The sequence below is a fragment of the Gorilla gorilla genome, chromosome 9 (assembly GCF_029281585.2).
Source record: "Gorilla gorilla gorilla isolate KB3781 chromosome 9, NHGRI_mGorGor1-v2.1_pri, whole genome shotgun sequence".
NCBI classification, from domain to species: Eukaryota; Metazoa; Chordata; class Mammalia; order Primates; family Hominidae; genus Gorilla; species Gorilla gorilla.
In genome coordinates this window covers 92,029,851-92,055,800 of record NC_073233.2, presented here as the reverse complement: position 1 = coordinate 92,055,800, position 25,950 = coordinate 92,029,851, and the positions used below count along the sequence as shown (strand labels likewise).

Below are 25,950 nucleotides of genomic sequence, written 5' to 3'. Positions count from 1 at the left end.
TACTAAGTGTTTAAATAAGTAATTTTGACACTTACACAAATGTGTGTAATGCATAACAAAGATGAATTCTAACAGCTTGTAAGTACAGAACTGTTATGGAATCCAGGTCTTTTAGATTCCAGAATCTAAACTTTTAATTTCTGTGTGATAATGCCTTGTAACTTGAAAAAAGGGCCTGTTTTTGGTCACTATCTTTAGTGAAGATAGTCTAGGAGAAGGGACATTAGTTAAAGATGGTGATGGACAATCTAGTTGTATTAATGCAAGCCTCAGGCTTTTGTAATGTGTTTTGTCCTATTTAGAGCTTACATTCTGGTGGAATGACTCACTTTTTCAGCACTCAACTGATTTTCATATATTCAGCAGAGAAAATTTGACCCAGCAATCTCAATACTGGACATCTACCCAAAGGAAAATAAATCATCGTATCAAAAAGATACCTGCACTCATATATTTATTGCAGCTCTATTCACAATAGCAAAGATGTGGAATTAACCTCAGTGTCCATCAGTGGGTGAATGGATAAAGAAAATTTGGTATATGTATACAATGGAATACTATTCAGCCATAAAAAAGAATGAAGTCTTTTGCAGCAGTAAGGATAAAACTGGAGGCCATTATCTTAAGTAAAATAACTCAGAAACAGAGTCAAAATACCACATATTCTCACTTATAAGTAGGAGCTATATAATGTATGGAATAATAAACATTGGAGACTTTGGAAGGATGAGAAGGTGAGAATGGAATGAGGGATAAGAAATTACCCAATAGATACAGTGTACCTTAGGTGATCCTTACACTAAAAGCCCAGACTTCACCACTAAGCAATATATCCATGTAACAAAACTGCACTTGTACCCCTTAAATTCATACAAATTTTAAAAATATAGTGAAATATGATAAAAAGATGTGAATAAAGAACATCAGCCTCCTCAAGTTTTTACTTTTGGATTGAAGTAGAGCAAAACTTTCTTACCTTTTTTCCTTTTTAGAGAGAAACAGCTATTTATTCTTTCCCTCCAGAAACCTGAGATCTTTGAGGAGTAGAAATGGAAAAAATGCTTATGGTAATGTCCTCGAGTGGAGCCAAGATGGAAAGTGATACCACTATTTAGTTTCCTCCCTGTTGAGGCCTTTTATAGGTTAAAGGGAAGAGATAAGACAGAGATATTCAGAGGTCAGAGAGATATCACCTGGCAAAATTATGGGTTGCCAGTTAGGATCTTTAGAATAAAGAGTAATAGAAAAATCACAGTAACAATTGGTCAGGTGCAGTAGATGGGAAGAAAAGCCCTGTTGCTAGGTCAGAGCTGGGAGGGACCTCAGAGGTTATCTATCTGCATGAGAAAATTAAAGCATCATGACAAGCCCAAGGTTACCTAGCATGTTAAATCACACGCTCAAGAGTACAATGCAAGCATCAGACTCTTAAGGTCAGTGCTCTCTCCCGTAGAACATTCTGAAGATGTGGTTAATATTGCTGCCTCTGTTTTGATAGGCCTACACATTCTCATGAACACCTGCCATGAACACACTCAGCTCATCCCATCTCCTCTATGAAAAGTTTTCTGACTCACTGCCGGTAGAATCACCTATTCCTATTGCCTCCTTTATGTCACCTCTGCAGCTGCTGCAGTCTATAGACATCTACCATAGCACTCCTATCGCTTTGTTACATGTTTCCATTCACTTGTCTCTATCTGCTAGACTGAGTTATTTGAGGGCAGGAACCATATTTCACCCATCTTTGTATCTCCAGTGCTTATCATTATACCAAGTACATGATAGATACTAAGTATTAATGTATTTAATTGATGTTTTAATTTATTCAGTGTTTAAGTTGGAAATTATTTTAAAAATTTCCAAAAATTTCCTGAGATGGGAGGATAAATTCAAGCCATATTTCACAGGAAAGGGCAGCTGTTGTTAGGGGCTGCCCATACTTATGCAAAGATACAGTTTAAACACAACTCAATTTTTGGAGTTCATAGGTGACTTGGGTCTAAAGATTTTTCTGGAGACCTGCTATGATCAAGGCATGGTGTCAGAAGGTACAAGGGTAAAAAAAGGTTAATATACAACCTGTGCTCTCATGAAGATGAGGATATAGGAAATGCCTTGAGAATAGCCTTAAGAAAGTGAGTGCGAATAGCAGAGCAACATAATGATCAATACTGGGCAAGGGAATATTTTTTTAAAATGAAAAGTGAGTATACACAAGATTGGGAGAAAGTTTAGTTGAGATTTTTTTTTTTTTTTGAGACCAAGTCTCGCTCTGTTGCCCAGGCTGAAGTGCAGTGGTGTGAACTCAGCTCACTGTAACCTCTGCCTCCCTGCTTCAAGCGATTCTCATGCCTCAGCCTCCAGAGTAGCTGGGACTACAGGCGTGAGCCATGATGCCCAGCTAGTTTTTGTATTTTTAGTAGAGATGGGGTTTTATCATGTTGACTATACTGATCACGAACTCCTGACTTCGAGTGATCCACCTGCCTCAGCCTCCCAAAGTGCTGAGATTATAGGGGTGAGCCACCACGCATGGCCAAAATAATATTTTGAGTGAAGGCCACACTTGTTTGAGAACAAAAGCTAAGGTAATTCCTATACACAAGGCAGTGCATCTTAGATTGGTTCAAGAAAAAGATGTTTGAGTTAGGAAAGGCTTTTAGTGGATGTATAGAAAAAGACAAGTTTGTTTGCTTAAGTTATGTGTTACTGGAGAAATTAGCAAACATTCAGTATTTGATCAGACAAATTTTGTGACCCTTATAGATTTGTATCCAGAACTAATAATAATAGCTATCATTATTGAAGATCTGCTTTGTGCCAGACAGTTAACATGTGTAATATTATTTATTCCTACCAAGAATTTTATGAAGTAGAAACTGAGAAGACAGTTGTTTGGGATTTTAGCTAAAATTTCTTTAATCACTTAAGATGTGTGATAATTCATATAAATTACCTAATTTAATCCTTGCAATAACCGTACGAGGAAGAACTATTTTTAGTACTATTCTTCACATAACGAAATTGAGGTTTTAAGAGATTAAGGAACTTGCCCAAATTCGCACTCATCAAAAATGGTGGAAAGAAGATTCAAATCTGTCTTTTCTTACTCTGAAAGTCATGTTTTTGCCTACCGAGTATCACACTGTATGTAAGGTCAAGTGTAAAGAGCAGTAATGCATCATGACATATTTACTATAAGAGATACTCCAAAAGAAGGGAAGGATGAATATTGGCAAGGTACTAAAAAAGAGGAATGCAAATGAGTGTGTGTGTGTGTGTGTGTGTGTGTGTGTGTTGATTTGCTGTGGCATTTGATGGTGGTGTGACCCTGTAATTCAGGGCTTCTGAGAGGAGCCAATCTCAGAGATGAGGATAAATAAACAAGGAATGGCAAAAGGCATGGGCCCAGTAGGCGTGGCATCCGCATTAGCAACCAAGGTCTTCTTTGAGTGCATCAGGTTTAACCCATCCAAAAACCTCATTTGTTGATTCATTGATTCATCTACTTACTCACTCACATAGTCATCATTGCTAGCCACTGTAATACATGCTGCATCTGTGGATGAAGCAAAGTGGCATTGCCCCACCTTACTCTGGAAGTGACAAGAGACCACAAGAACTGGAGGTCCCAATTTGCATGATGATCACATTCCTCCCAAAGTCCAATTGTATCGCTAGATGCTAAAACAATAATAATCAGAGGTATACCTTGTTAACTATATCACAATTACTTATAATAAGGAGAAGGATTAGAACATCGTCTATCATATTCTCTACTACTGACTTAATCTATGTAAACGACAAAGAGTAAATAGATCTGCACATACCTTGCATGTGGCAATAGCGGCGCTGCAGCTTTAGTCTACCTCTATATTTTAAATATTAGATATCACTCTTGTATGAGGCCTTAATATATTTGTGTTTTGGTGCCTCTTTAAAGGTTGTGTGTTTCTTTAGAATATGGCTGTATCTTAAAATATTTTCTCAGTATCTGTCACTGTTCTTGACACTTTATGCATGCTTAATAATTGCTCTTTGGGTAGAATTGTGTTTAGTCTAAAAAAGTGAATGCTTTGATATCCTTGTTTCAGCACTTTTATAATATGTGACACAGAGATATATAAAAATTTATTCATCTTGGGCCAGGCGTGGTGGCTCACGCCTGTAATCCCAGCACTTTGGGAGGCCAAGGTGGGTGGATCACCTGAGGTCAGGAGTTTGAGACCAGCCTTGTCAACATGGTGAGACCCTAGTCGTTACTAAATATACAAAATTAGCTTGGCATGGTGGTGCATGCCTGTAATCTCAGCTACTTGGGAGGCTGAGGCAGAAGAATCACTTAAACCTGGTATGCAGAGGTTGCAGTGAGCCAAGATCACACCACTGTACCCCAGCCTGGTTGACAAGACTGAAACTCCGTCTCAAAAAAAAAAAATTATTCATTTTGGAGTTTAGTATATCCTTAGCCTTAATGAAACTACAAAGGTAGCAAAGAACAAGCAAAACATTTCAGAGAAATTATTATTTAAGATTCCAATGAAACAACATTAAAATATGGATAGTTCACATTTGTTATTTATGGAGAACCTCTTTTCAGGAGATAAAAATATATCTCAAAATCAAATTATATCATCATCCAGGCAGGTGGTTACTATATCATTGAAGTAGAAAAAAGGCCATAAAATTAACTAAAAGCTGTTGGAGAAAAACAAATATTTAATGCATTCAACATTCACTAAATTAGAGCTTTAAATTAAATACCAAGTTTAAATTTGAGTTGGCTGTGGGTCACTCTCTTTACTTAACTGCCATATGATTCTAGGAAGGCTACATGCTCAGAACAGTACAGGACAATGTGTGACATCAGTTTGATTTTCTGGCCACCAGAGAAATCTACCAGCTGTCACCACAGAACCATAAAGTTCAGAAAAATCAAGTATCTTAAACATGCACACACATTTTTCAAACACTGAAAAGTTTAATCTATTTGACTGACTCTCCAAATCTATGAAAATGTCAATCCTCTGATTTTTCTAGTTCTCAAAGTGGAGAGGAGGCTGTGACAGTTAGGGCTAGAACTGGAATAACAGAAACCCCAACTGTGAAGCTCTCCGGGCCCCAAACTATCAGTAGCATAAAATATGACCAAGGTACTTAAATATTACCGTAAGTGTTACTGTACAAGAAAAAAATGTATTCGGCCGAACTCTTTTGAGGAAAAGGAATTGAAAATCATATGTCGATAACCTGATTGGAAATATAATGAGACACCAAGGCAAGTTCAAACAACAATGGATTGTTTGCAAACCACCCAAAAGATGGTGGGAGCCATTTATAACAGTTTTGGTTTTGCTGAGTGAGGATACACAAGATTATGGTTAGGGGTGAATTACTGTAGATACCTCTCAGTGTTTCATCACTCAGTAAGCAACCACTGTAGAGAGTTTATTTAGAAATAAAGTCGAAATAAGTATTTAAATCCTTATTTAATACTGTACTGGTATATTGGTTTGAAAAGGCACCACATTTTCACAAATTAAGATCGAGGTATTTTTTTTTCTTTCTTTCTTTCTTTCTTTCTTTTTTTTTTTTTTTTTTTTTTTTTGAAGCAGAGTCTTACTCTGTCACCAGGCTGGAGCACAGTAGCACTATCTAGGCTCACTGCAACCTCTGCCTCCCAGGTTCAAGCCATTCCCCTGCCTCAGCCTCCTGAGTAGCTGGGACTACAGGTGCACGCCACCCTGCCCGGATAATTTTTTGTATTTTAGTAGAGACAGGGTTTCACCATGTTGGCCAGGATGTTATCGATCTCCTGACCTCTTGATCCGCCTGCTTTTGCCTCCGAAAGTACTGGAATTACAGGCATGAGCCATTGCGCCCAGCCCTGGGGGGTATTCTTAGTTCTTTTGTTCTGTCTCATTCTTTCCCTCAAGATATTTGCCATTTCTTGTCTTAGGAGTCCTTTGGCAGAACATAGACCACACTCTCCCTCTAATGAGAGAATAGAGATTAGGGCTTTTCCAATGTCTTTTCTGAACTCTCTCACTGGCTCCTGTGATTCCATGCTCTAAATGCTCCTCATGTAAAAGGTTGAAGTGATGCCTCACCTATGCTAAAAATCCTTCATGCTTCTGTGAGTTCGCTAAAGCTTGTTGTAGACATGGGATGCTTTGTTGTTGTTGTTGTTGTTGTTTGTTTAGTTTTGTTTTTGAGACGGGATCTCACTCTTTCACCCAGGCTGGAGTGTAGTGGTGCGATCTCAGCTCACCGTAACCTCCATCTCCCTGGTTCAAGCAATCCTTCTGCCTCAGCCTCTGAAGTAGCTGGGACTACAGGCACATGTCACTATGCCCAGCTAATTTTTGTATTTTTAGTAGAGACGGGATTTCACCATATTGGCCAGGCTGGTCTCGAACTCCTGATTTTGTGATCTGCCTGCATCAGCCTCCCAAAGTGCTGAGATTACAGTTGTGAGCCACCCAGCCGGGATGCTTTGTTTTAAAAGCAAAGTTACATTGCAACCTTGATGGCATCATCTCTCCTGATGAAAAGAACCTGGATACTGTTGAATTAGACAAATGATATTATTTTCTTGAGTTGAAAATGAAAGACCCATGAGGTAAATATAAGCCTGCAATAGTTTATGTAGCTGACTAAGGAACTTTGGAATACCAATTAGGATATGCATATATAATACTTCTAAAAATCTAAGAGTCAGCATTTATGATCCTAGAAATGTTAAGCGTAGGTTTTGATAGGCCACAACTATGCAGTGTATGCCACTAAAATATTCTTGTCTTTTAAGCACTTCCTAAAAGAATTTCTTTGACTCTGAGCCTTTAGACATTTATTATTAGAGGCGTGTTTTTCTCTCTTGGAAGTTGTTTTTTTCTCCCTGGTTTGCAGCACTTTAATAATGTGAAGTGATTCACTCTGGAGAAGCACTGAAGCAAAGAAAAGCCTCATGGAGCCATACTGAGGGAATGAAAACGTATCTCGTTAATTCAGCCTTCCCCTATTGTCCTCTTCCTATCCATCAAAGAAAATTATTTTAAAAATCATTCATATGGAAACATACAAGGAGTTTGAAGTGTGTTTGTGTGTGTGTGTGTGTGTGTGTGTGTGTGTGTTTTACTTTTGCATATACAAAAGAAAACCCTCTAGAAAGCTGCTAAAGCTTTCTGACATCATCAAGTTCTTTTCTGTGAGTCATTAAGTTGCTGAAGCCTAGAAAATCAAATTTAGTTTAGGGCTGTTTGATAATGTAGTAAAACAGTAAATTGTGATTCACCAATTAGCTCACGTAATTAGAAAATCAAAAACATGCTGTGAGTGGGTGGTGGACACGCCTAAGTAAAGTCCATTGTCATTGTCATTCTATATGTTCACTGATTATAACTATAATTACACCTTTAGGTGATGATACTACATTCAATTTTTTGTTACGAAAGAGAATCCACAAATATCTATGTTTATAAATTACACAAGTAAATTAATTATTTATTTCAGTCACTCATTTATTCACTATCTTTTCCTTCATTATTTTCTTGCCAGGCTCTGTGTTAGGCAACAGGGCTGGCTGTCTGGGCCTTGCCTGCATAGAACTCTCAATCCCTGGTACTGGGTATAAATTCTTCTAAGATAGAAAAGTAAATGTAAGTTAGAATCCTACAAAAAGTATGGCTTTATAGTTAAAATGTAGTCCTTCTGGCTGATTCCTAAATTCCAATGATGTTGCCAAGACATGTATCAGAAATAAGAAACAACCAATTTGAGAATTTTCTTGCTTAGAGGTTTTGCCTGGTTGAGAAGAATTCTGAGATAGATGAAAATGAGAAAGGAATATTTGTTAGATTATTTTAAACCAACTTTTCATATGGCCTCTGTGCACATTTGTGGAAATCTAAGGTGCCTGGCTGTATTTAAAATGTATTTCTCTCTGTAAATTCAAATCAATACAAGGGTTGGTTGGATGGTTGAAACAATTCGTCACTAAGCATTTCAAAATGTGTCTTACTTTGCTCATTTCTTAGTGCTACTGAGGTACATAGGTATGGTTATATGGTCCAGGGCTTTCCAATAAAGATAATAAAAGGATGATGGGGATGATTTACCTGAGCTTGAGCCACTAAAGAAAAGGTATTTCTCAGATGATGCAGTCATTTTCATGCTATTTTTCTATTCAAAAATGGAACAATGTTGTTCTGCCATTATCACTGATTTTTAAGGTCATATTTTAGTGTTCAAACATAACATTTTTTAAAAAACAAGAAAATTATTTTCCTCATAATTGTATCATTGCCCCTAGATGATTTGTTCTTTGTAAGCTCACAATATGTATTTTGTGTTATTACACCTAACTACAAAAAAATCACAGAATTTTAAGGGAAGCAATAATCTTTGAGTATTTTTTGTAGCATCTCAGTCATATATTTTAGAATAGCTTGGATTTTATTTCACTTGAATGAAAATGCACGATCAGAAATATCAAGAAAATGTGGTTATTTATAGCTAGAATGAAAATTTAACCCTCAAGCGTTATTTAAAATATAGCTGTCTCCTCCTCAACATGTATTTAATAGTTCTCTTCTTATTTTTTCCCTATTTACAGGTCAATGGGACAGAAATTGAATATGAATTTGAAGAAATTACACTGGAGAGGGTAAGAAAAAATTCTGAAAAATCCAAAGCCCCAATCTTGCATTTCACATTCTATTCTAATCTTAATGAGTTGTCTTGTGAAATTATACAATTGTGTTTTATAACCTGGAAGTTTCCCACAGGACTCACAATGAGAATATTAATGAAATGCTCACAGTAGAAAGCATTGAGACAGCAGAGCAAATAGCTGAAAGTTTAGTATGTAAATTTCATTGCCAGGATTTGGAGAAATGAATGGAAAAGAGAAATGTTTGATGAGCTTGTACAGCACTTTGTTCTTAATGGTTTTATTATTAGTGTTTTGGCTATACATTATTTAGCTATGTTACAAGATGTTTTCATTTGTGTGATATCGATACTGTCATCATAATTATAGTTACCATGCGTTTCTTACTTAGTTTAAAAAAAAAGTGGTGCATTTTAAAACTACTCCCATAGGAAAAAACACAGCAACCCCATAGAGCACTGCAAATATGCTGGTAGGGTCCTGGCAAAGTGCTTTGACAAATTAAGGAAACTGTGCAACACAACCCTAATATATGTAGATATTTTACAGAACAATAAGAGAAAGGCCAAAGACCGTGTAGAAAAAAGTGACCAAAAAGCATTAACAGGACATTCATTAAAAAGGAAAAAGCCAATAAACAAATGAAAACCTGTTCAACCTCATTAAGAACAAAGGAAGACAATGAGAGCAAACAAGTTTTGCCTGTCCAACTGACAAAAACTTAAAAGGAATGTGAATATTCAATGCCAGTGAGAGGTTCTGAAAATTAGTACAACCCTACAAGAGCAATTTGGAAACATAGATTAAAAGCCTTTAAAATGAATATACTCTTTGACCCAGAAATTGTACTTACAGTAGCAGACAAATACACAATGAATGTGCATATTGATATGATTTATAATAGTGAAGATTGAAAAATATAGGTGTTTAATAATAAACAAAAAAGGATAACGTGTTTATTATATATTCATGTAATATAAATTATATTAAAATATACTGAAATAATACTTTAGAAAAATATGTAATTGCAAGGATAGAAGGTCTACCTAGATTATATTATTAAATTAAAAATTAAGTTTTAAAATGGTATTTAAAATATAATTCAATAGACACAAAGCTATATAATATAATATATATACATAAATACACTCATAAAGCCTGGAAGGATGTACACCAAATGTTACACATGTTGGTGGCTAACTCCTGTTAAGGATTTTGGGGTAATTTTTAGTTTATCCTTCTTGCTTATATTTATTTCATAAACCTTCTATTATAAACGCATACCACATTTAGTATAAGAAATAAAAATGTAAATATTTTCACTAAGCTATCATTCAAGCATAAATGAAGATTGTAGACCTGCACTTTAATTTATATCTCCTTTTTAGTTTACTAATTATTCACTTTCCTGAGTCAGAGCATTTCTCATCTTCAGGCTGATTTTTATCAAGTGTGAGTGCTTTTAAACCAAAATTTACGTTGCAACTTAAGTGTTTGACAGATGGGTTCTTTAAAACTTCCATTATGGACTTGATAAAATTTTAATGGTATGCTAACTGGAGAAAAGTGAGGCTTATGGAAAATGAGCTCAAATGAGACAAAAAAACACATTTCTCCTGAATCATTAAGTTTCTCTCCAAGACAATCTATATGATTTATGGAGTGCAGTACAACATGAAAACGTGGGGCCTTTCTAAACACAGGACTCAATGCAACTGAACAGGTCTCATGCCCGTGAAGCTGAGCCTTCTCCTTTTTCCTTATCCAATGTACATCACCATCTTGAATAGAACACTATTTAGTTGCCCTGGTATTGGAGGTCAAAAAATAAAAGCTAACATTGGTATGAGAGAGAACACTCAATAGGAGTCAGACAACTGTGGGTTCTAGTCTGGATTCTGATCTTACTTGTTTCCTGATCTTTCAGCATGTCAGTTTACCTTGCTAACTTCCTGCCTTGGGGTTCATGACCATACTCTGAACTTTGTTACTGCCATTAACTGCCCCCTCTCCAAAGCCTCTATGTCAAGCAATATCTTTCTGAACACTTCCTCCCTTCTGTTCATATCATTTATTCTAGTACCTTCTCATTGAAACTTCTTTAGCCCCATTGGAACCTCAGATCATTGATTTCACCATTTCTACCCAGCTTTCACCTTTCTTTATGCCCTCTCTTCCCTCCCCACCTAGCATGTATTACCTGGTCCCTCACTCTAATTCTCCCTCTCATGCACGTTTTTTTCTCTTCTCTAGCTTTTTGTGCTCATCCAGCAAAACCCCAGTCCAAGTTAGCTTACGCTGGTTAAGCCAACACTTTCCTCTTCACTCCATGCCACTGCCTCAGCAACTGGATATGGCTAGAGAAACACTCACTCATCTCACTTTAAATATTTAACTGTTGATTTTAAGTGAACTCTCAAGACTTTCTAGCAATTCTTATACACTTCTTTAGAAAAAATCACTTTCTCATACTCTGGGACAACAATTTCGTACCTTATCATATCTCCTCAAATCTCAAGCACTCTCTTCTCTCATCTTCTCTTTCAGCTGTTGACCTGCCTTAATATGTTTTTGAGAAAATCCAAGCAATCAAATGAAAACCACGTTTTCCTACTACCAGGTCTACTAGTATATTCTCCCATGGCAATGAAGGAAAGTTCCTATTACATTCTAAGACCAACTTTTTACTTGTTAGCTAGACTCCATTACCAGTTATCCATTGAATGATTTTCCTTCTGCAGTTATCTCCTCTCTCTTCTGCAATATCAAACCCTATCTTGCTTTTTACTGAATAACTTTAACTCAGGCACAGTATATCTTTCAACTTAGAAAAAATAAGTAACCGTCCCCTGACCCTATGTTTTCCTTCCACTATTACCTCATTATTCTATTTTGCTTTACCAAAAATCTAGGAAAATTGTCTATTTTCATTAGCTCCCCTTTATTACCTCATTTTTTTATTTTAACCTGTTTCATGTTCTCATCCCCACAATAATCATAAATCCATTTATATCAAAGTCATTACTGGTTCCATCTTGCTAAATTGAAGCATCAGTTCTCAGACCTAACTGACTTCTTAGCAGGATTTGATGATTCCTCCTTCCTTAAAGATGTCAACATTTTAACTTCCAGGACAAAACACTCTCCTGTTCTTTTACCACCTCAATGGCTGCCCTTTCTCAGCCCCCTTGCTGGCTCCTCCTCTAAAGGTTTCAGCACTCCAGATACCCAGTGTACAGACCTCTTCTCCATCTTTTCTTCATTCCCTAGATGGCCTCATCCAGATTCATGCCCTTAGATACCAACTGTCAACTGATGACTCCCAATTCTGAAGCCATGACATCTCCCTGAATGAGAACTTCAAATGTGTATGTCTAACTGTGCAGTTGGCATCTCTGCTGCTTGATTATTAAGAAAGCCCCTTCCCTGCAGTCCCTCTTCTCAGGGCCAAAGTAACTGCTGCCCTAATATTCTTCATATTGACTAATTGGTTCTATCATTTCCCATATTATTTATGCCAGAAAAATAATCTAAAACCTAAAAGTCTTGCTCAGTTATTCTTTATCATCAGCATTCATGAGTAAGTCCTGCTTGTGCTACCATGAAAATATATTACAAAATCAATCAAATCTTACCACCTGCTCTGCTGAATCCTAATCCAAACCAATTTCATCCCATGCCTCAACAACCATAATAGCTTCCACTTTTACCCTGCTGTTCTCCTCCAAGTAACCCGTTATCTTTTTTCAAAATGTTAATATAAGCCAGATCATACCACTTATATTCTTAAGACCTTCCAAAGGTGATAATTAACTTCGTTATCATTACATACAAGGCCTTCTGTAATGTGACACCTGCTCCTCTCTCCAACATTATGTGCTCACCACCAACTCTTCATAAATTTCACTCTAGCCGCAGTGACCTTGACATTTCTCAAACAAGCCAAGCTTTTCCTAACTCAAGCCCTATATGTATGTTATTCTAGCTGCCTGGAAAAATTGTCCGTTATATCTTTACATGGTTTATTCTTTTTATTATTTTAATATCTGCTCAAATATCATCACCTCAGAAAAATCTTCCCTGTTCACTGTAATTGAATTAGTACCATTTCCATCATTCTTTTTTCCCATTTTATTATTACTTAATTGCACTCACCAGTATCTGAAATTTATATTATTTATTTATAGTTTATTTTGTTAACATCTATTCCTTCCTGTAAATATATGCAGTATATAAATATAAAGTGATTTTATATACAATTTTTCTAGAACAACATCTGAAATTTAGTGTATACTCAGGGAGTGGTTGGCGTCTAAATGAAGTTGGCCTGGCTGTATTACTGGAAGGACAGTAACATAGACGCACATGGCCTGGTTTGAATCCAGGTTTGAATTCTGGCTCTAGCACTTTCTGGTCAAGTGACCTTGAACTACATACTTAACCTCTCTGTACCTCAGTTGCCACATCTGAAAATGAGGCTAAACTGTTTATAATTACCTCATAAGGCCGTTGTGATGAATACATGAGTTAACGTAAAGGTTTAGAGCAGCATATATAATTATTCTTAATATTTTCTTTGGTTAACATGGTAGTTCTCACAAGAATTATTTATAAATATAATTGAGGAAGTTATTAAAGACATAGCATTCCACTCTCAACAAACAACTTAATCTAACAAGAACTTCTTTTGTTTCTGCTTTTCTTTTCTTTATTGGATGTCAAATACCCAATGACAAATAAGTTATGGTATTTGCCATGTGCATTTACAGCTTATACTTTTTCTATGTTTAACCTCTGTAACATTTAATTTAAGTAATAATCACATTTAGTAACACTCCTATGAGGTAGATGTTGCTAACTCCATTTTACATATTAGGATACTGAGGCTCAAAGATTAAATCACTTGCCAAAAATCATAGTTTTATAAGAGATAGAGTTAGGATTCAGCCCTATGTCCAACAGATATTAGAATCTGAGCTTATTACCACTGAATTAGACTGCTGTCAAAATTAAGCTTAAATATCATTTCCTCCAAAAAGATTTTCTTGACTTTCACTCTTGGGCAATATGCCTCTTTGAAAACAACAACAATAGGCCAGGGGCGGTGGCTCATGCCTGTAATCCCAGCCCTTTGGGAGGCCAAGCTGGGCGGATCACGAGGTCAGGAGATCGAGACCATCCTGGCTAACACGGTGAAACCCCATCTCTACTAAAAATACAAAAATTTAGCTGGGCGTGGTAGCAGGCACCTGTAGTCCCAGCTACTCAGGAGGCTGAGGCAGGAGAATGGCATGAACCTGGGAGGCGGAGCTTGCAGTGAGCCAAGATGGTGCCACTGCACTCCAGCCTGGGCAACAGAGTGAGACTCCATCTCAAAAAAAAAAAACAAACAAAAAAAAACACAAATAGAGAATTTATCACACTAGGTGATAAGTAAAATCTGTTTCTTCCACTGGCCTATGAATTCTATGATGAAAGGAATTTTCTCATAATGTTCTTTATGTTATCATGGTGACATTAAAAGAAAAGAAAAAGCCCTTGGGCAATTTGTAAACAAGTTGACGATTCCTCCTCTACAGTAGCATTGTTTAATGCATTAACCGCTTGCCACACAGAGTGAACTTCATGAATATCTTTTGTACATTTAATTGTCAAGCACTTGTTAAACACAGGTACAGGGCACAGACCTTGTTTCAAAGAATTTTGCAGCCTTGTCGAGGACACAGAAGTAAATGCACAAAAACTATGAAGATATGTAGATTGCTCTCAATATGTGGTCCACATGAAGTAATTTCCTGAGGCATCATAACTGAGCTGGCTTATGAGAGGTGAGAGGGAACAAGCCATGTAAAAGAGAGTGAAAGCCAGACATAGCAGCTTATGCTTGAGGTCCCAGCTACTCAGGAGGCTGAGGCAGCAGGATCATTTGAACCCAGTAGTCTGAAACTGCAGAGAACTATGATTGTGCCACTGCATTCCAGTCTGGGCAATAGAATGAGACCCCATCTTTAAAAAATAAATTTTTTTTAAAAAGTAGTGGATGAAGGCCTCTCAGATAGGGAGTAGCAGGTGCAAATGTTAATGGGCCCATGGAAAAGTAACATGCTAAATAAAAATTCACAAATATTATACAAATATATTCATTTATGTCTAAATATACACATGCTTGGGTGGTACCTTTGTATTTAATATTTACATTTGCATATATTTCAAATATGCAAAATATACAGTGATGATTGCACATACATAAACTTTGGAGTTCAGTTAAGAAATGTGTCTATTACCAAAATTATTTAATTAAACTATAAGATTTTAATACAGTTGACTATATAAAAACTGAAATTCTATCAAATATCTACTCAAGCCCTGCCTGTTTTTTTATTCCTGTCACTATTATTAAAAATAGCTAAAGAGACCTAGAAAAAATGAGGAATTTAGAAATTCAAAAGCTTTATATTATTTGAAGTAACAGATCCTTAATTCTATTTGAAATTAGGAATTTTCAAAAAGATCAACAATGTGAGATAAAAGAATTTGGTCTAAATAAATCAGATATCTAATGATTTTCTAGTTACTTTGATATCTGGAGAGCTGGGGAGGCCACTATTGGACAACTTTAATGGGTCTCTTCTTACCTGGCAATTCACTAATACTGTTTTTAAAATTCCCATGTTACATACCTTATATCCTAAACTTGTTTCTTCTATAGGAATTTGCATCATGCAATAAATCAGTCATTTTTCTTTTCCCTATAAGTCATTTTGTTTTGGCATAGGTGAAATAATGACTAACAAAAGTCAGTAATTTACATTTCAGGAAATGGTTCAGATTTTTAAATTTTTTTATTAGTTGCAAAAAGAATCCCTAACTTGTCAGACAAAACGTTCAAATAGTACCACATGGCCATACATTCTGCAGCTGTTGGGAAAGCACTCCAAACGTTTTTTTCTTCAGTGAGGATAGGAGGAATATGAGAGTCAAATAAGGTAGCTGATAGTCATTTTAGCATCTTTGCAAAACTGTAATCATGCATGCTGGTCAGGGTTATAGAAGCATCATAAATCTATTATCCATGCTCGGTCAACTAACTACTCTTGATACAAATCATGTTGGGGGTATATAAGCTATTAATTTCATACATGGAAAATGTATAAATTACTCAGAGTACGCAAAGACATGGACTTTACTTAGCTGCATTTGCTAATGTCATAAGAATCCAGGGAGTCTGGAAAGCTTGAGATATCAAAGTTGTCTATGGCTGAGAGGCTCAGATTGTGATAGTAAAAGGAATTTGTGGAATTATACTCTAGGCATCTTTGAATTTTCCCTTCTCTTCTGCATTTTCCTGACCTACAAAACACCAGATATATTCTTCTATCGTTCCTAGTATATTTTTGAATTATTTCCTCCTCCATCAACTTGGCAGGATTTAGCCATTAATTATTTGTCTTAAATGGCATACCTGCATCCTTTCCCAAATACTATGTATGTGCAATATTGCAGCCAAAGTGATGTATTTAAAACATAAAAATGATTATGTCATTTTTATCCTAAAATTTCTCCAAAGGCTCTTTATTGTCTTTAGGATAAGGTTTAAACTCTTTGGTATATTATTTAAGGCATCCATGGATGTCCTCTTCATCTTGCCAGCCTCATTTCTCTCTTGGAGCCCTGGTTCATATCTTGAAGTGCAGTCATTCTGAACTACTTGCAGTTACAGAAATACATTTATATAATATGTGTGAATTTTAATCAGTGGTTTATTTGTTTTGGTTAAAGGTGTTGCAATAATTTGAGAAGAAAAATAAGCTTATAAAAACAGTGGGGGCTGGTACTTGACTACCAGTGGCCCCATACCCAAGACATCTGCCCACTAATCTGCACCTGGCATTGGGTGTGTATTTCTAGGGGCAGACCCTTTAGATCACCAGGCTTTGGAATTTGCAGCCAGCACTGGTAGGGTCAGCCTGAAGTAATACAGGGGACTAGGTGGCTGACTAGATGTAGCTGGGAGCACCTCTTGCACTGAAGGAAACCAAAATATTGAGTAAATCATCACACTTCGAATAGATCTTTTGAAATAAAACATTGAAAGTTTATAGAGAGGTGACATAGAAACCAAAGTAGAAGAGGGGGGAAACTGGGAACCCTGCACAGAGTTGACAAGCTCCAGGGCCAGTTCCTGGCCCTAAATAGGGCCTAAAGAAGGGCATACATTGCTGGTGAAACCCAATGCAGAAATCTAGTCACAAATGAAGAGCCTCAACCCTCTAAAAGCATCCAGAAATGAAGCCAATCAACTATACTCAATATATACCACAATTCAACTCTAAAAGAAATAAAGAATATAAAAATAGGTCCACTTTTTGATGGGGTTGTTTGTTTTTTTCTTGTAAATTTGTATGAGTTCTTTGTAGATTCTGGATATTAGCCCTTTGTCAGATGAGTAGGTTGCAAAAATTTTCTCCCATTCTGTAGGTTGCCTATTCACTCTGATGGTAGTTTCTTTTGCTGTGCAGAAACTCTTTAGTTTAATTAGATACCATTTGTCAATTTTGGCTTTTAGACTGGATTAAGAAAATGTGGCACATATACACCATGGAATACTATGTAGCCATAAAAAAGGATGAGTTCATGTCCTTTGTAGGGACATGGATGAAGCTGGAAACCATCATTCTCAGTAAACTATCGCAGGGACAAAAAACCAAACACCGCATGTTCTCAGTCATAGGTGGGAATTGAACAATGAGAACACATGGACACAAGAAGGGGAACATCACACACCAGGGCCTGTCGTGGGGTGGGGGAAGGGGGGAGGGATAGCATTAGGAGATATACCTAATGTAAATGACGAGTTACTGGGTGCAGCACACCAACACAGCACATGTATACATATGTAACAAACCTGCACATTGTGCACATGTACCCTAGAACTTAAAGTATTAAAAAAAAAGTATCTATCTATATGTAAATGTGCATTTGCATCTGTTTGAAAGAACAAGGGAAAAATGTGGAAAGTCTACAGCAGGTGTTAGTATTGGCAGCTCAAGGGGATGGGGTTGAAGATGAGGCTAAAGGAGATGATTTGCTTTCACTTTATATATCTTTATATGATTTCAATTGTTAGAATAAGCATGTATTACTTTTGTATTTAAAAATATTAATGGCTGGGTGCAGTGGCTCACGCCTGTAATCCCAGCACTTTGGGAGGCTGAGGTGGGTGGATCACTTGAGGTCAGTATTTTGAGACCAGCCTGGCCAACATGGTGAAACCCCATCTGTATTAAAAATACAAAAATTAGCTGGGCATGTTGGCGTGTGCCTGTAGTCCCAGCTACTTGGGAGGCCGAGACATGAGAATCGCTTAAACCCAGGAGGCAGAGGCTGCAGTGAGCTGACATCACACCACTGCACTCCAGCCTGGGTGACAGAGCAAGACCCTGTCTCAAAAAAATAAAAATAAACTTCAAAAGCCTGTCCAAGTGATAGCAATGTAAGATAAAGGAATGCAGCCGTCTCAGGTGAGAAAGAATCAGTGCATAAACTCTGGCAATTCAAAAATTCAGAGTGTCTCCTTACCTCCAAATAATTGCAACAGCTTCCCAACAATAGTTCCTAATGAGATTGAAATGGCTGAAATGACAGACATAGAATTCAAAGCCTGGATGACAAGGAAACATAACAAGATTTAGGAGAAATCCAAGGAAGCCAGTAAAACTATCCATGAGTTGAAAGATGACAGAGCCATTTTAAGAGAGAATCAAACTAAAGTTCTGGAACTGAAAAATTCACTACAGGAATTTCATAGTATAGTTGCAAGCATTGGCAACGTAATAGACCAAGCTGAGGAAAGAATCTCAAGCTCAGAGACTGGTCTTTTGAATCAACACAGTCAGACAAAAATAAAGAAAAAATATATTTTTTTAATGAGCAAAACCTCCAAGAAATATGGGATTATGTAAGGAGAACTAAACTGCAACCCATGCTGGTATTCCCAAGAGAGAAGGAGAAAGAGTAAACAACTTGAAAGATGTATTTGAGGATATAATTCATGAACATGTCCCCAATTTCACTAGAGAGGTTGACAGGCAAATTCAAGAAATACAGAAAACTGCTGCAAGATACTATACAAGATGACCAACCCCAAGAAACAAAGTCATCAGATTCTCCAAGATTAACATGAAAGAAAAAAATCTTACAGGCACCTAGGAAAAAGGGTCAGGACACTTACAAAGGAAATTTCATCAAGCTAACAGCAGACTTCTCAGCAGAAACCTTACAAGCCAGAAGAGACTGGGGGTCTGTTTTCAGCATCCTCAAAGAAAAGACATTCCAACCAAGAATTTCATATCCAGCCAAACTAAGTTTCATACACAAAGGAGAAATAAAATCCTTTCCAGACAAGCGTAAGGGAATTTGTTACCACCAGATCAGCCATACAAGAGGTCCTTGAGGGAGTTCTAAACAGAAATCAAAGAATGATAGCTGTTACCACAGCAACACACTTAAGTGCATAGCCACAGACCCTATAGGGCAACTATACAATCAAGTCTACAAAACAGCTAACAACAAGATGACAGTATCAAAACTTCATATATCTATAGTAACCTTGAATATAAATGGCCTAAATGCCCCACTTAAAATGCACAAAGTGGCAAGCTGGATAAAAAAACAAGACCCAAGTGTCTTCAAGAGACCTGTCTTACATATAATGACAACCACAGTCTCAAAGTAAAAGAATGGAGAAAGACCTATCATGCAAATAGAAAACAAAAAAGAGGCCGGGCGCGGTGGCTCACGCCTGTAATCCCAGCACTTTGGGGGGCCGAGGCAGGCGGATCACGAGGTCAGGAGATCGAGACCATCCTGGCTAACACGGTGAAACCCCATCTCTACTAAAAATACAAAAAATTAGCCAGGCATGGTGGTGGGCGCCTGTAATCCCAGCTACTCGGGAGGCTGAGGCAGGAAAATGGCGTGAACCCAGGAGGCGGGGCTTGCAGTGAGCCGAGATTGCGCCACTGCACTCCAGCCTGGGCAACAGTGCGAGACTCCATCTCAAAAAAAAAAAAAAAGAGAAAACAAAAAAGAGCAGAGGACAGTATTCTTATTTCAGAAAAAAAAAAAAAAAACAACAGATTTTATAATAACAAGTCAAAAGTGACAAAGAGGGGCATTATATGACAATGACGAGTTCAATTCAAAGAGGACTTAACTATCCTAAATATATACATACCAAACATGGGAGCACCCAGTTTGTAAAACAGGTACTTCTAGATCTATGAAAATACTTAGCCACATAATAATAGTGGGAGACTTCAACATTCTACTGACAGTGTTAGATAGATCATCAATGCAGCAAACTAAGAAAGGAATCATGATCTTAAACTAGACACTTGACCAATTGGACCTAATAAACATCTACAGAATATTCTATCCAACATTGATAGAAAGTACATTCTTCTTGTCTGTATATGGAACATACTCTAAGATCTACCACATGCTTTACTGGTAAAGCAAGACTCAATAAATGCAAAGAAATAAAAATCATACCAAACATACTCTCAGACTACAGTGCAATAAAAATAGAAATCAAAACCAAGAAGATCTCTCAAAACCACGCAATTACATAGGAATTAAACAACTTATTCCTGAATGACTTTTGGGTGAATAATAACATTAAGGCAGAAATAAAAAATTCTTTGAAATTAATGAAAACAGAGCTGTGACATACTAAAATCTCTAGGATTCAGTGAAAGTAGTGTTAACAGAAAAGTTTATAGCATTAAATGCCTACATCAAGAAGTTAGAAAGATCTCACATTAACAATCTAACATTACACCTAGAGGATCTAGAAAAACAAGAACAAACTAACCTCAAAGCTAGCAGAAGAAAAGAAATAACTAAAATCAGAGCAGAAGTGAATAAAATCAAGATGCAAAAATATATACAAAAGATCAGCAAAACCAGTAGTTGTTTCTTTAAAAAGATAAACAAGATTTATAGACCACTAGCCAGAATAAAAGAAATAAAGAGAAGACTCAAATAAGCACAATCAGAAATGACAAAGATAACATCACAACTGATCCCACAGAAATACAAAAGATCCTCAGAGACTGTTGTGATCACCTCTATACACACAAGCTAGAAAATCTAGAGAAAATGGAGAAATTTCTGGAAGCATACAACCTCCTAAGATTGAACCAAGAAGAATTTGAAACCCTAGGTAGCCCAATAATAAGTTCTGAAACTGAATCAGAAAAAAAAAAAAAGCTAATCTTACTGAAACCAGTTTCACTGAAACTGTTCCAAAAAAATCTAGGCAGAGGGACCCCTCCCTAACCCATTCTACAAAGCCAACGTCATCCTGATACCCAAATTTGGCAGATACACAGCAAAAAAGACAACTTCAAGCCAATATCCCTGATGTGAACATAGATACAAAAATTCTCAACAAAATACTAGCAAACTGAATCCAGCAGCACGTCCAAAAGGTAATTCACTACAAGGAAGTAGGCTTTATTTCTGGGATGTGAGGTTGGCTCCATATATGCAAATCAATAAATGTGATTAATTACATAAACAGAACTAAAAACAAAATTCATATGATGATCTCAATAGATTTAGAAAAAGCTTTGGATAAAATTCAACATCCTTCATCATAAAAAATCTCAACCAACTAGACATCAAAGAAACATACCTCAAAATAATAAGAGCCATCTATGAAAGTCCTATAGTCAACATATGACATGGACAAAGCTGGAAGCATTCCCATTGAGAACTGGAATAAGACAAGGAAGCCCACTCTCACCACTCTTACAACATGGTACTTGAAGTCCTAGCCAAAAGAATCAAGCAAGAGAAAGAAATAAAAGGCATCCAAGTAGGACAAGAAGTCAAACTGTCTCTCTTTACTGAGAGAATGGAAAACTATGTATACTGTATATTCTATGAGAGTATAAAATACTATGTTTCTCTACCTAGCAAAACCCTAAATACTCCACCAAAAAGCTGCTAGAACTGATGAAGCACTTCAGTAAAGTTTCAGTATATAAAATCAGCATACAAAAGTCAGTAGCACTTATATACAACAATAATGTTCAAGCGGAGAGCCAAATAACAATGCAATCCTATTTACGGTAGGATACAGTAGTAGCCACAAAAAGATTTAAAAACCTAGGAATCCATCTAACCAAAAAGGAGAAAGATCTCTACCAGGAGAACTGAAACACTGCTGAAAGAAATCAGAGATGACACAAACAAATGGAAAACCATTCCATCCTCATGGATTGGAAGAATCAATACCATTGAAATGGCCATACTGACCAAAGTGGTTTACAAATTCAATACCATTCTTATCACATTACCAACATTATTTTTCACAGAATAAGAAAATACTAATCTAAAATCCATATGTGGCTGGGTGCAGTGGCTCACACCTGTAACCCCAGCAGTTTGGGAGGCCAAGGTGGGTGGATCACGAGGTTAGGAGTTTGAGACCAGCCTGACCAATATAGTGAAACCCCATCTCTACTAAACATACAAAAATTAGCCAGGCATTGTGGCATGTGCCTGTAATCCCAGCTACTCAGGAGGCTGAAGCAGAAGAATCACTTGAACCCTGGAGGTGGAGGTTGCAGTGAGCCGAGATCATGTCATTGCATCACGAGATGCAATGTCATTGCATTGGGTGACAGAGTGAGACTCCATCTTAAATAAATGAATGAATGAATGAATAAATAAATAAATAAATAAATAAATAAATAAATAAATAAAATTCATATGTAACCAAAAAAGAGGCTGAGTAGCCTAAGGAATCCTAAGCAAAAGAACACAACTGGAGGCATCACATTACCTGATTTCAACTACACTACAAGGCTACAGAAACCAAATAGCATAGTACTGGCACAAAAACAGACACATAGACCAATGAAACAGCATAGAGAACCCAGAAGTAAAGCCACACACCTAAAGCCATCTGATCGTTGATAAAGTCCACAAAAATAAGCAATAGGGAAAGGGTTCCCTATTCAATTAATGGTGCTGGGATAACTGGCTATTCATATGTAGAAGAATGAAACTGGACCCTTACCTTTTATCATATACAAAATTTAACTCAAGATGGATTAAGACTTAAATATAAGACCTCAAACTATAAAAATCCTAAAAGAAAGCCCAAGAAATACCCTTCTCAACATTGGCATTGGCAAAGAATTTATGGCAAAGTCCTCAAAAGGAATCACAACAAAAACAAAAATTGACAAACGGGACCTAATTAAACTAAAGAGCTTCTGCACACCAGAGAAACTATCAAGGGAATAAGCAACCAACTTACAGAATGGGAGAAAAATCTGCAAACTATACATCTACAAAGGTCTAATATTCAGAATCTACAAGGAATTTAAACAAATAAACAGGCCAAAAAACAAATAACTCCACTAAAATGTGGGCAAAGTATATGAACAGATACTTCTCAAGAGAAGTCATACAAGTAGCCAAAAAACATATGAAAGATTGCTCATCATCACTAATCATCAGAGAAATGCAAATCAAAACCACAGTGAGATACCACCTCATACCAGTTAGAATGGCTTTTGATAATAGGTCAAAAAATAATAGATGTTGGTAGGGACGTGGAGAAAAGGGAATGCTTTTACACTGGATGGGAATGTAAATTACTTCAGCCACCGTGAAGAGCAGTTTGGAGATTTCTCAAAGAACTAAGAGTTGAACTACCTTTTCACCCAGCAATCCCATTACTAGGTATCTACCCAAAGAATAATAAATCATCCTACCAAAAAGACACATGCTCCTATATATTTATCACAGCACTATTCACAATAGCAAAGACATGGAATCACCCCAGGTGCCCATTAGTGATGGATTGGGTAAAGAAAATATACATACATTTATATGGAATACTACACAGCCATAAAAAAACCATATCCTTTGTGGCAACATGGATGCAGGTGGAGGCCATCATCCTGAGCAAACTAACGCAGAAACAGAAAGCCAAATACTGTGCGTTCTCACTTATAAGTGAGAATTAAACATTGGATACACATGGACATAAACATGGGAACAATAGATACTGGGGAACATCAGAGGGGAGAGGGAGGGAGGGAGGGTTGCAAGGCCTGAAACACATCCTACTTAGGACCATGCTCACTTCTTGGGTTACAGGTTTGATTGTACTCCAAACCTCAGCGTCACACAATATACCTTTATAACAAACCTGCACATGTCCCCTGGAATCTACAATAATAGCTGGAAAAAATTATAATTTGTAAAATTCTGAGGAAAAATCAGAAATATCAAATTTAGAAGATTTTTTTATTATAAAACAAAAAGTAAATAAAAATAAAAATGATGGAAAGAAGCACAGTTTTTGAACTCAGGCCTTGTTAGAGTCTAAAATCAGCCACTTCCTGAATGACCATTCGTTACTTAACCCGTTAAAGCCTCAGTTTTCTCTGTAATGAGTGGGATACTACTATCTACTTCATAGCATTGTGGTAAAAAAAATAAAAATAAAAATAACATATGAATGCCTAAAAGAGTTCCTAGAACTAGATACTAGATTATCAATATTATTAGCTATTATAATGTTTATACACAAACATTTATCTACCGCCTCCTTTTTAAAGATGACATTGTTTGTATAACTTTAGGCTATGATTATTTGACTATATCAAAAGGCAAATATATGCTTCTACTTTGTGTGCGTGTGTATATGTGTGCACATATGTGACTATATTTGTGGTTAATAGTATGCTTTTTAAGTGATCTCTGAACTGTGTGTATGCCCAATTAATAATATATATTTAAGTATGTTAAGTATATAAGTGGAATCTGCCCTTGATTTACAACCATAATTTTTTCTAGAATAACATAGCACTCTGCAACTCTTTTTTTTTTCTTTATTAACTCATGAGAACTTAGTTCCAGGCTAGATAAGAAATTACAGTGTTTTATTTTCAATAGTTTGAGACTATGATATTTTGCTCTGATACCTTTTTAAAATATTTTATTTTAATGATTCCCCATTTCTAATCCTGCATATAAAATACTAAACAGCTAGTGTTTTGTCGTGCATTAAAAGCACCTCTTCTTTTTGAAAAGCATCCTCCTCCTTTTAGGGAACTACCCTTGTCCTCTTTCCAACCCCGTGATTCTGGGAAGGAATGCAGTACCCCTGGTCACACAGTTGATTTATCTAGAGCTGCTCATTGGAATAACCAGGTTAGCTAGTAAGAAATAATACTGATAATTAGACCAAATGAATCTCAACTAAACCCAATGGATCCGAACCTCTGGGGCTGGAGCATGGAAAATCTTTAGTTTTAGAACTATCTTGGTGGTCACATGTGCAGTTTAGAAGCTGGCACCTGAGCGAAATCAAGCCAAGCAGATTGTTTCTCAGGATTTTCTACAGTGGAGTATGGGAGCAGAGAGGGGGCAGCATTCCCACTGTGTAGTAAAGTGTGACATACAAGACAGAAAAGTGGCCACCATGTGGTCTTTTTGCCATATGAAGTAATGTCATCTGAAATAATGAGCCTTCCTGCAGAGAAAGCTAGACACTGGAGATGAGAGAGAGGGAAAGAAGGAGAAAGAGAAAACTGGCAACTTCCAATTCCCATGTTATAACTGTCCCAAGGACCCAATCAGAAACCACCACCCTCTTTCCTATGTATACATGAGCCTTCCCTTAAATTCCTCTTATATCCAGGTACCCCAAATCAGGAATGTATAACTTGCCAACAAGTGAGGCTTTATACAAATGTATCTTGAAGTTGTACTTTAGCTATCACTATTCTGAAGTTGTCAGGTAGGTCATGTCCTAGGGTCATATTGCCACAGCCTGTTCTCAAAATAAACGTTGCATTGCGTAGATTCTTCACGCAATGCAACATTTCTAAATTCTTTTTCTAATTATTTTTCTAATTTCTTTTTCTAAATTCTTTTCTAATTTTTACTTTTAATTTCTGTTGGTACATAGTAGGTGTATATATTTACGGGGTACATGAGATGTTTTGATACAGGCATGCAGTGTGTAATATCACATATCATGTAAAATGTAGTATCCATCCCTCAAGCATTTATCCTTTGTGTTACAAACAATCCAATTATACTTTTTTGTTATTTTAAAATGTACAATTAAATTATTATTTAGACCTTTTCTAAATTCTAATCATGTCTTTCACCATGGAGGTAAGATGATAAAGCAAAGCTCTCCAGTAGAACAACATTGGCAGGTTGCCATAAACCTTAAT

The 25,950-nt window shown here is 36.6% G+C and overlaps 1 protein-coding gene across 18 annotated transcripts in view; it reads left to right on the top strand.

The window, feature by feature from the left end:
- DLG2 (discs large MAGUK scaffold protein 2) overlaps nt 1–25,950 on the top strand; it is a 2,193,106-nt gene that overhangs the window by 1,473,819 nt on the left and 693,337 nt on the right. For 17 of the 18 annotated variants that reach the window (XM_055355576.2, XM_055355573.2, XM_055355572.2 and 14 more), the window contains one exon: nt 8,618–8,668. In XM_055355576.2, coding sequence (XP_055211551.2) covers nt 8,618–8,668 — 51 coding nt within the window. Of the gene's footprint in view, nt 1–5,040; nt 5,157–8,617; nt 8,669–25,950 lie in introns of those variants that run through there. The other variant, XM_019036752.4, reaches the window with a different exon arrangement.